At 38.8% G+C, this 12,137-nt stretch overlaps 1 protein-coding gene across 1 annotated transcript in view; it reads right to left on the reverse strand.

The window, feature by feature from the left end:
- Positions 1 to 12,137, reverse strand: part of LOC115789007 (voltage-dependent N-type calcium channel subunit alpha-1B-like) — a 204,858-nt gene that overhangs the window by 59,130 nt on the left and 133,591 nt on the right. The window contains exons 21-24 of the mRNA XM_030742154.1: positions 11,816 to 11,922; positions 6,897 to 6,959; positions 6,050 to 6,091; positions 2,725 to 3,477 (exon numbers count right to left, since the gene is read on the reverse strand). Coding sequence (XP_030598014.1) covers positions 2,725 to 3,477; positions 6,050 to 6,091; positions 6,897 to 6,959; positions 11,816 to 11,922 — 965 coding nt within the window. The remainder of the gene's footprint in view (positions 1 to 2,724; positions 3,478 to 6,049; positions 6,092 to 6,896; positions 6,960 to 11,815; positions 11,923 to 12,137) is intronic.

Here is a 12,137-nt window from a genome sequence, read left to right on the forward strand (position 1 = left end):
ATTAAAAATGGCAAAGAAAGGACTTTCTTTGAGAATTTAGGGGGAAAAAAAGCTTAATACATAGAGAAAAAAAAATGTTTTGGTTATTCACATTTCATAAAACAGTGAGACCAAGAGGCTGAGTGTGGCTGACTCACACGTCCTCAACTGGCAGCTTTAGAAAATAGAGGCTGTAAAAGCCAGTTTGTGTTCTTTTAAGAAAAGAGTAATGGACTCTCTTGTATAAAATCTTGTGTTTTTTGGCATTTCTGCCACGAAATAAACTTTATTTATCTCTTAGAATAAGAATATAATATGATAATATGTTTTTTTGTGGAGGGCCACATAAGATTATAATCAAACCCAAAAAAAGCTGCCACATCCTCTAGAAATGTTACTAACCAATGCTATTGCTTCTTTAATCATCCCTACAGGTTGTAGATGTGTTACCAAGATCAGAAAATGTGAAAAATGGAGGTCAGCTACAATAAAACAGTCAAAGTGGTTCCATGCTTTCATGTTATGACATATGATGATGATACACATGAAGCTCATGGGCTTTGAAGACAGCAAAAATCTGTATTCAGAGATTTTGATGAATTTATTTAGAAACCTTTTGTGGAGTTAATTATTTGACGATTCTCAGTGAGGGGGCAAATGAAAATCACAAGTAAAGACCAATAATGGCACATGGAGTCCTATTACTGTCCACTCACATGGGTTGTCATGGATTTTAATACGTGGAATGAAGAAATGCGAAGCAGAGCGATTATGAAATCTAATCACACTGAGATGAAGTTTGCAGATGAGTGGAGTAATATATTGAACATGCTGATGCAACCAACAATAATAAAAAAAAACTTCTCCATTTCAAAACACATTGCATCAGAAAATCACAATAAAACAGTAACTTTGGGACGTGTCTGTTGTGTTGTTACAGAAGTTTAATCAGAACTTAAACCTGCAAAAACTCACTTTTTTGGCCAATCTGGGACAAAGCTGTAAATGCAACACTGACTCAGAGTAGCGTCATCATTTTAACTTCATATGGAGCATTAATGGTTGTTGGCAAAGTGATGGGATGAAGATGAGTGAATGGGATGAAAAAGAGAACTGTGAATAATCTGCTGTACAGCTGACTTTAAATATGCATGTCTGACCTGTCACAGCAGAATAAGAAAAAGAAAACCTGTGAAAGTTGTACTGGGTGGTTACATAAAGACAGTGTGATGTGCATGGTCTTTTTAAAATCTTTTTTATCAGTGGATTAGGTTGCATGTTGCATGCTTTATTTGTATGTTAGATGAGGTAAATACAGCATAAGAAATGCACACTTTGTGTGTGGAATTTGCATGTCTCAGACTGTGGATATTCTGTGTTTTAGCTTCCTCCCACAGTCTAAAGAAAAGCACGTTAGGTTAATTAGTGATTCTAAATTAAATTAACTATAGATGGGAGAGTGTGTGGTTGTCTGCTTCTCTCTATGTTGGTCCAGACTCTCATCCTATGACAAATGGAACAACTAGGGCAATTTTTAATACTTTTGCTTCAATAACCCCCATTTACAGCTTAAGGACATGCGACAGGTGAATAGGGTAAAAAAAAAAAAAAAAAAAAGTAGGTGCCACCATAATAATTTTTATATTAGCGGTCACTTGGAATCTTATCTTTGCATATAGTACCAGCCAAACGTTTGGACACTCTCAACCATTCGGGTGAGTGTGTCCAAACTTTTGACTGGTACTATATGCAAATGGTTTATTATTTAGTTAAATTTGTGCTAATTTCCGTGATTTTCATTACTCTTAAATGTTTTGCTATATTTATTTTTATGTATGAAGCATTTTATATTGATACTTGTTTTTTAAAGCCTCTTTTTTTATTGTTATTATAAGACTCCTCCAGGGCAGTAGGTCTTATATGATAGGTATAGGATATCTCAAAGATGAAAAATATGCATATATTAAAATATAATAATAATCATTTTTAGAAGGCCATGATGAGTTCAGATGGAATTACCCAAGAGTTTTAAAATCTCTTAATTAATTAATAAAGAATTAGATGCTTTATTAATCCGGCTCTGAATTGATAAATCATCTTTAATCTGCTGCAAAAACCTGAAAAAAGTAGAAAAGAAAAAAAAATTGAGAGTTTGGGGCACGCAAGTGCTACTGGAGCTATGTATTGTAACATCCCATACATACTTACTAACCACTCTTAACATATAAAATGTTAAATAACAGTTATCACAATGAAACCTTCCCAGTTATTCTTTGCATTAATTGTGTCTTTAAATGAAAGGGAAATTTAAATTATTCAACAGACAAAGTGTGGTAGAAAACCAAACTGACATTTTCTTTTAACTAGTCCTGAAAAATAAAAAAACATGATATGAAATCAAAAGCATAAAAAGCTTTTAAAAAAAGACCCTGACAAGAAAAGAAAAAAACAATCATAAAAACATATTTTTCCTTGTAGCGTCTCATTTTAATTTGTGTCAGCTAGTCAACATTATCATTAGTCAATCAATAATCAATCACATATTCTGAGCATAACAGACCTAATTAGAGTTATTCGGATACTATTAAGACTTTAAATAAAGATTATTAGTTAGTTTTAAAGTTTAGGTAATTAAGGTTCCTTGAGGTGACTGTTGTTGTTATTTGTCGCTATATAAATAAAACTGAATTTGTTTTATTATGAAAATACAGCATTTTACATTAACAATTAAATCTGTAGTATTACCTGTAACCTCTGTTTCCGTTCTTGTTTGTCTTACAGTCGTCTCCACCCAGAGTTGACAGAGCTCTGCCCGTACGAGAGCAACGGTCCTTCCTCTCTCCATTACTATCTCCTCCACCTCCACCTCCCCCTCTACTCCTGCGCTCAGACTGCGCACCATTTGCCAACATCCCGTTTCCCTCTTTCGGTGGATGATGAGAGTGATGGTGGTGATGTCCCTTATTATCGCCTCCTCCACCCCGCAGATCATTAGTTTCCTCCTCGGGGGAGCCAGCCTGGTGGTGGTGGTGCCTGTGTCCCTGCCCTCCATTGTGGCTGTGACTCCTCTCCCCTCTCCTCTCTTTTGTCTGAGGACCGTCAGCATTGTGATCTCTGCTCCTACCGTGATGGGTGTGGTGCCTCCCTCCCCGGACATCTCCTTCATCTCTGTTCTCCCCGCTCCTGTCGTGGTGGCGGTGATGCTTCCTTGAGTGTGTGTGAAAGCTGTCATCCTGCCTGAGATCCCCTGCTTCCACCCACCCTCCCTCAGGGGTCTTGCTACATTTGTCTCCATTCTTGGACTCCACCCTAAGGGGCCTGTCCAGGTGAGTCTTCATGTCGGGATGCAGATGAAGGGTGCTGGAGAGCCGCAGTCGGTCATCGGGGTCAAGCTCATTGTACAGGGCCTCGCTGCTTGTTTTCATGTTGTGTCTCCTAAGCTGGTTAGTCCTCTGCTCCCACACCGACATGATCTTCGCTGAGCGCTGCTGCTCTTTGCTGCACACATCAAATAAAACCCACAGGAAACGATCAGGCAGCAGTGATAAAACATGACATATATGACATATCTAGCACCACTTTATGAGGTGAACATTGCAATCCATACTTTCATCCATAGACACACTATCATAATTATTATAGCATTTATTTTTAAAATGATGCTTAATAAGTGAGTCAGACACAAGCCTATGGATGCGTCAGCACAGATGTTTGCGATGATGAAACTTTTACTTACCATGCATGAATGTTATATGGTAAAGTACCTAAAAAACTAACATGGAACATTTTTACAATTTCCCAGCACCTAAGAGGTTTCCAGTGTCTTGTTACAATGTAACCAGGAGGTCCTGATTTTTAATTTGGGTTGTTAAAGTCTAGGCAGAAAATTAATTTAATCTCAGTCTTCTGGGATAAACCCCTCTACCAGCAGTCTAAAAAAATATACAGTAATACTGCATAATACAGCCCACTTCTCAGGACGTAATTTCCTGAAGCGTAACATTTAACTTCTCTAAATTTATGATGTAATTTTGCTGTATGAATCAGTACTAACTGGCTCCAGCAGGTATTTAAAGGGAGTAACAAATGAAAACCTCAAAGGTTAAATTATACTCTTAGTATTTTTATAAATAATGGGTACTGGCACTAAAAGTTAAAAGACAAAATCCTGCAGTACCTCTTTAGTATTTATAATAGTCTATAACATATTTCTGAGTCATTTACAGGTGTTGATTCAGCTTGAATGGTCTTTCTTAAATGTTGGGAATGTATGCTATAAACTTCAGGCTGTAATATGTATTTTTATGGAAGATTTTAAGTTTTTTTTTAGTCATGTAGTAAAATTTCTAACAACTCACTGCTCCTTTGTCTGGCTGAGAAAGGGGCAAAGGACAAATTGTCTTGGCAGAGTTCTCACACCGCTATTCATGCGTCGCTCTCTTTTGAACTGAAAGCGAGCTTTCTGTGGTATATAATAGAAGCACGCAGCTTCCTAAAAACCTGTTTTATATGCTCAAGGAAAATTTGTCTCACTGAGATTAAAGCTTGATAAAAATAAAGGTTAATTTTAATAAGTAATTCAGCTAAATACAAGTGCAACAGTAAAGGCACCAGAAAGGTGCCAGAGGTCAGATTTTTCTTGCAAAGAGAAAAAATTTTTTTCCAAGCCCGATCCAGGGAGAAGTCATGAGCAATATGATTATTTTTTTAACCCTTTTTTCTGAATTGAGCTTTTACTTATAGATATTTATCTCACAATAATACACAACATTCTCAGTCGCTCTTTCCATGAACTCCTCCTACACGATCAGGAGTTGAGTAACCAAACCCGGCACACTGCTACAGCTTCGCATTTAGATACGTCATTATGTTGCCTAGCAACCACCATACAATGGGCTAAAATGACACAATACCTCATAATGCTCAATAGCATGATAATAATATCTAATTTATATCCAGAAAACTTCTATTATGCATTAATATATTATGGCATCTTGTTGCACACCTACAACCTAACAGCAGACTAAAATCAAAGACCAAACAATGCTGTAAGTACTAGTAACCTCTTCTTTACACAGACCAAGTGTACTTACCCTGGAGGTAAGTCCTTTAAACAAAAAAAAAAATCAAATCTATCCATCCTCAAGACTGTAAGTAATGAAATTACCACATATGAGATTATAAGAGATTGTAAGGCCCCAGCCTACTGTATGAACTCTTTGAAAATTTATGGAACAAGTTCTGCTGAGTGTTGCTGTTGGTGGTACATATCAGAAATTATACTAAAAGACAGGTTCAAAGCTTTGATATTATTCAGCATGTACACTGACAGAGTCGTTGGTTTGTGTCATTGTTCCTCGTGCCAACATCAGCTTTAAAGAACTCACGTCAGTGAATTTTGCTGAAACAGTAACATTGTTTTAACACGGTCATAAAGGTGTACATATGTTTCCATGTAAATCAGCAGTTCTGCTGAATCCTGAATCCTTTATTATATGCCTGTCTCATTATGTGTTGCATGGCAAACTTATCTGGACATGTATGACACTTTTGTAATCTTTCAATATAAATCTGCAGTATAATGTGTAGGGATGTTTCTTTATTCTCCCCACATGCAAGATTTGTTTGATTAATTTAAACTGCTAGAAGGAGCTCCAGCTTTTATTTTAGTTTTTTAAAAAACCATGATGTGAAATCTTGAACAGATGTTGAAGCAAAAGTCACTCAACATCAAAAATGTTTACTGGAGCTTCTTAATATGGCATGCCTCACCGACACTGCACAGGATGACCCGAGTCATGTGTAAATGTGGCAGGCAGGGAGACCATGCAGATCAAGCTGATTTCTGAATTTAGGGGAAGATGATCTGAGATAACAATTAAGAGGCAAAAAATTTATTTATTTTTAAAAATTTCTTGTATTAAATAAATAAATAAAACACAAAGCATCCATTTAATGCATCAATATTCCTCTTTATCATTATATTAATGCATACTGGTCCTGTTCACAGAATGTTTAATGAGTTTTATGAGTTTTTTTAAGTATTTTATTTCCATTTTGTCACCTGTACCTCGAGATATGTCGAGCAGGGGAGGAGTAGACAGTATAACTCCTAAAAGACAGACAGGGAGACAGAAGACGGGACAGGACAGATATCCACAGACAGGTGAACAACAGAAATACATGTAGGTGACTGCAAAAAGGAAAGCCAGAAATGCTACAGTAAGTGGTATTATATTGTGATATAGCACATGCACACTCAAAAAAAAAAAAAAAAAAGGAAGGAAGGACAGTCCTAAAAATAAATCAGTGTTATCTCAAAGAGGTGAGGTGGACCTTCCAGCAGCACTGTAATAAATTAAGACAGCAGATCATCAGGCAGGAGAGCAAAAGCTATTTTTTTTTTTTTCTTTTAGTGACAGCGGGGGTCTACAATCATAAATAGAATGGAAATGCCAAACTACCTGTGGTAATAGCAAAGTACAGAGAAGTTAAACATTTTATAGACAAATTATTCACATCACAAAGCTGAAGATGTATTAATGTAGGCACCAAAGGCCAGACTGAGGCATAACTGCGACTGTCTACAGTTTACGCTCAAAATGAAACACACTGGCCTCATGTGCTATCTGCTGTAATGCACTTTGTGATGACTTAAAAAAGAAGAACCATAAATGCATTTCACTTAACCAGCAATGAAGTTGTGACAGAACAAAATTTAGTTTTATGAAGATCCAGAGAAAAGGAGAGGAAAAGAGGAGAGGACAGACTGTCGGAAAGCGGGAGGAGAACAAGTATGAGGAGGGAAGAAAAATAACGAATTGCAGAGACGAAGGGAGGCATAAGGGATGGAAAGAGGAAACAGGAGAAAAGAGGAGGCCAAGAGGAGAATATTGTAACAGAGAGTGATAACTCACGGTGACTGAATGCTGTTGATGGACGACCTGCGAGAGAGTGCATCTCGATTTTGCTTTACAAAACTGTACATGCAGAACAAAAACAAAAGAAAAAAAAATGAGACACAAATCTGAAGGGGGCCGGTGGACGAAAACACTGACAGTCCACCTGCCCCCTGCGTTACAGTAAAGGACTAATCTGTGCAAATACTTCAATAACACAACAGCAACGAAAAGCATGTGACATTTTTAGGACAAAAACATAAACTGAAAACCATTCAGGAGTTTCAATGCAAAACATGTAACAAGTAAAACTGTAAACTCATATTTTACAGATAAATGTAAACTGCAAAAATATGTAGAAATGTAAAATATTTCAAATTGAGATTCTGAGATTTTCTTTCGTTTTGTAATGAAACCCTGAGTTTCTCTGAAACTGCACATTCAAGACCCACTCGTGTTTGTGTTACCACACAGTTCAACGCACAAATGAAAATATTCTGAGAACACTGAAACTAATGCACAGGAACACATAATAGCAGTGTAATGGGAACGAGTCAGCTAACCAGGGATTTACAGCAGTAATAATTTTCTAACTGACCTCATTCTCAGTGAGGACGATGGCAATTAAGGAGCGAGTTTTACAAATGAATAAAAAATGTCATCATAAAAAGGCCTGTGCAGAAATATTTAACACACAGGTGGAATCAATCATGCGTGAACACCATGCACAGACAATGCATTGTTGCTTTAGAGTCACATAACAGAGAAGATGGTATCAAGAAAATACAGGGAGAATTTATACCTATAAATAATCGATGAGCTTGGGAAAGCTCCACTTTCTGTCATGCTAATTGTGTTCTGTTGGTTTTCTTGTGCCAGTTTGAGCTCCTCCATTTCTGCTGCCTTCAGTGTTGCTCTGTCTCTGTCTTCATGTCTCAGTGTTTGTGATTTATATTTGGCTTACTCCCTGTTTGTCAGTTTCTCATGTGCTTTGCTTTGGTTTTAAGTCGGGACCATGTAAAAACAGAACGCAGTGAACCCATATTTTATTCAAATATTGACTGTTTAAACTGAGAAAATGTAGCATTTCAAGAAAAAAAAATTAGCTCATTTTGAATTTGATGGCAACAACAAATCTCAAAAAAAGTTGGGATTTTTACTTCCTTTACTTCCATTTTTACTTCTGAGAAACTCTCTACCAGAGGCCTGGGAGCTTCAGGGTCCCGTGCAGTATCTTAGCTGTTCCCAGGACTGCGCTCTTCTGGACAGAGATCTCAGATGTGGTTCCAGGAATCTGCCGGAGCCATTCTCCCAGTTTGGAGGTCACTGCCCAGAGTGTTAGGACTAACTCCACTGGACCACTGTTACCTTCACCTTCCACATCCTCTCCAGCTCTTCTTTCAGCCCTTGGTATTTCTCGACCTTCTTGTGTTCTTTCTTCCTGATGTTGCTGTTGCTAGGTATTAAAACGTCTTTCTTCCTCTTCTTGTCCACTACTACTATTCCGATTGGTTAGCCATTACCAGTTTGTGTCATGGTCCTGGGCCGTCTGCCCAGCGTTTTGTGTTTAGGTTTATTTTCCCTGAGTTTTGTTATTTCCCAGTTTGTTTTGATGCTCTTGTTCCCTTCGTCCCTGTCTCCCCTGCTTCCATGGTCTTGTCTGTTTTGTCATTTTGTCTTGACCCTGACCTCCTGTGTTTTCATGTTGAGTTTTATTCCTAGTGTTGTGACTAGTCTGCGTCTCTGTCCCATGTCTGTGTGCCCGTCCCCCGTATGTAGTCTGCGTGTACCTTGGTTAGTCACTTCCTGTTTTATTTTGCCAGTCTTGTGTTCCCTGTGCTTTGTGTTTAGTTTTGCTTCCCCTATGTTGTTAGTCTCATTTGCTTCACCTGCTGTGCCCTCCTGTTTCCTCTTGCCCTGATTACCTATTGTGTATTTAAGCCCTCGGTTTTCTTCTGTCCTTTGTCGCGTTGTCTTCAGTGTTCCCTCGCTGTGTGTCTCCCCGTTCCTCCCCGGTTTTGGTTTAGCTTCCGTCCCAGTGTAGGTTCGTTTTTGTCTTCTGTTCAACATCCTAATAAACCACTTTAAGTTCACCCTCTCCTGAGTCCTGCATTTTGGGGTCTACCCGTTCCAGCCACACAGCACCATGACAGTTTGTCTGTCTGTATCTGGAAGTTCCACAGGATCTTAGCTTGGTCATTCTTAGCCACCCTTGGGGGCGTATCCCATTTTGACCTCAGGACTTCCAGGTCATACTCGGCACAGATGTTCCTGTATACTATGCCGGCCACTTGATTATGGCGTTCCATGTATGCTAGCATCTTGCACCCTGCTGTTATGTGCTGGATAGTCTCAGGAGCCTCTCTGCACAGTCTACACCTGGGGTCTTGCCTGTATCAATCTTGTGCTTAGAACATTTTATATAAGCCTCATTTAATGCCTGTTGCCTCGCCTAATCTGCTCCTCACATCTTTTGTGGGAAGGACAATGTGCAATCTGAGAAATCAGTGAGTGTGTGTGTGTGTGTGTTACTGGACTCTGTTCAGTTTTTCTAAATAAAGCTCACCTCTTGTTTTTACTTTGAGTCTTTGCGTCTTCATTTGGGTCCTAAGTTTCAAGATTTAAGCTTTCAGCTTTCCAGATGCTAAAATTAGGTTCCATTTGAAAACACAATTAACACAAGACCCTAAGCCTGTCAGTCACTGGCTTGTGGTGGAGAGGAGGCTGGTGGAAAATGTTTGCATGACAGGAGCTCTTTATGCTTACAAAGACATCACTGTCATTAGGAAAAATGGGAAGTGGGAAGCTGCTATTGAAAATGGCTGTGAATCAAAGGTTCTCTGTGAAGTTTTCCAATAATACTATGTTTAACATTAAGCGTTACACCTACAGTCATGTGAAAAAAAGTTTTTTCACAGGACTTTAAGCAGTCCTGTGAAAAAACTAAGTACACCTCATGATTTCACAGCTTGCAGAACCAAATTTAGCAGCAATAACTTCAAATAATCATTTTTTGTATGACTATCGGTCACTTACATCATTGTTGCTTCAGTTCAATGAGGTTTGCAGGCAAGTCTCTTAGTTTTTAAAGTCCCACCACAGCATTTCAGTCAGGAAAAGGTCTGACTTGGGCTGGACCATTGCAGCACCTCGATTCTTTTCTTTTTCAGCCATTCTGTTGTATATCTGCTGCTGTGTCGTGCTGCATGACCCAGTTTGAGCCAAGCTTTAGCTGTGGGTCAGATGGCCTCACATTTAACTCTAGAATACTTTGGTATGCAGAGCAGTTCATGGTCAACTCAGTGACAGAAAGGTGCTCAGATCCTGTGGCTGCAAAACAAGCCCAAATCATCACCCCTCCAGCACTGTGCTGACAGTTGGTATGAAGTGTTTGTACTGAAATGCTCTGTTTGGTTTTCACCAAACATGTTGCTGTGTATTATAGTCAAACAGCTCCACGCTGGTCTCATCTGTCCAAAGGACATTGTTGCAGAAGTCTTATTGTTTGTTCAGATGCAGCTTTGCAAAACAGAAGAGGCTTTCTACTGGCAAGCCTTCCAAACAAGCCATACTTGTTCAGTTTTTTCTAATTGTACTGTTATAAACTTTAACATTTAACATGCTAACCAAGGCCTGTAGTGTCTGAGCTGTAGCTCTTGGGGTTTTTTTTGTAATTTCACAATCTGATCTTGGGTTGAATTTGCTGGGTCATCCATTCCTGGGAAGATTGTGGCTTTGCGTTAACACACTCCTGAACGCTCCAGACCAGCAAACTGCCAAAAGTGGTCACACTTGCTGATGATCAGTTAATCAATGATGAGCAGCGCCTAATTTTATTTATGCTTCTTACCCTCTTAATTCCTATGCATGCAGTAAGGATGTACTTTTTTCAAAAAAACTCTTTTTCACATGACTGTACAAATCTGCATTTTCCCATCTTTGTCATCTGCTCTTATTAATAAGCTTTTCCACTAATCATTACTACTAAGTTTAGTGTTGATAATGAAATAAATGGGACATAATATCTACTACTACTAATATTCATCATCTAAAAATGCAGAATGGAGAGCTGCATCATTTGTGGAAGTCTCTGGAGCTTGAAAAAGGCGACTGGACTTCTTTTTGTTTCTTGAAGACGTTTCACCTCTCATCCGAAAGGCTTCTTCAGTTCTCAACCAAATGGTGGAGAGACCCAGGTATTTAAACCCCTGTGGGCGTATTCACACCTTTGTTCCAGTGACCTCAATAGGCCACAGGAAACAATGGAGCGGAGTCCTAAGTTGGTTTCAACTGAAACCACTGATTAAATATGACCCACGCCCCCTTCACACCTGGGCACATGTGTTCAAGCACATGATCAATAGAGGGTCATAACCACCTCCAGGGGACTACGCCCACAGGGGTTTAAATACCTGGGTCTCTCCACCATTTGGTTGAGAACTGAAGAAGCCTTTCGGATGAGAGGTGAAACGTCTTCAAGAAACAAAAAGAAGTCCAGTCGCCTTTTTCAAGCTCCAGAGACTACTATGACCTGGATAACTGAGAATCTACACAGACATCATTTGTGGAACATAATCAAAAAGCAGCTTTGATTATGAAATGCCATTTTAACAGCATGTAGCAAAGCTCAGGGGCAAAATAAATGAATATAAGGAATTTGTTGGTGGAAACTCACATGAATTGCTCACTGAAGCTTCCTTAATTGCCTATAGTATTGAAAAGGGTCAAGAGTGGGGTGTAATAAACAAGGCAACATCACAGGAGCTCTCTCATAATGGGAGCGGATGAGAAGTTCAGAACATACACAAATCAAACATGGTACAAATATACACAGAGACATGTCAGACTGAGAGGGAAGAACCTACAAAGAGACATCACACAATTTGATTTCGGTGTGGGACTGAACAGAGCTGCTCTCTGCGGGAAGAGATACTCACGCAGCGATTGAAATGTTGGCTGCTGACATTGGGCTGACTTCTTTCACTTCCAAAGCTTTCTGCAGAGCAAGCTTCTTATTGGCTGCCTCCTCCTGCTCCTCTTCATCCTTCAGCCAGTGACAACCAAGACATTAAATTGTGATAAGAATATATTAGTATTACAACAGATATACAATTTTCTGGGCAAAATCTGATTACCCAGTATTGATCTTCGAAAAAAATCAATCAAAATTGTCTCATCTGAGTTTGTCCACATTTTACTCAAGACTGACATCTATTTTCCTTCATATACAACACTAATACAGCCATGGAAATAGGATCA

This window comes from Archocentrus centrarchus, chromosome 12 (assembly GCF_007364275.1).
Source record: "Archocentrus centrarchus isolate MPI-CPG fArcCen1 chromosome 12, fArcCen1, whole genome shotgun sequence".
NCBI lineage: Eukaryota > Metazoa > Chordata > Actinopteri > Cichliformes > Cichlidae > Archocentrus > Archocentrus centrarchus.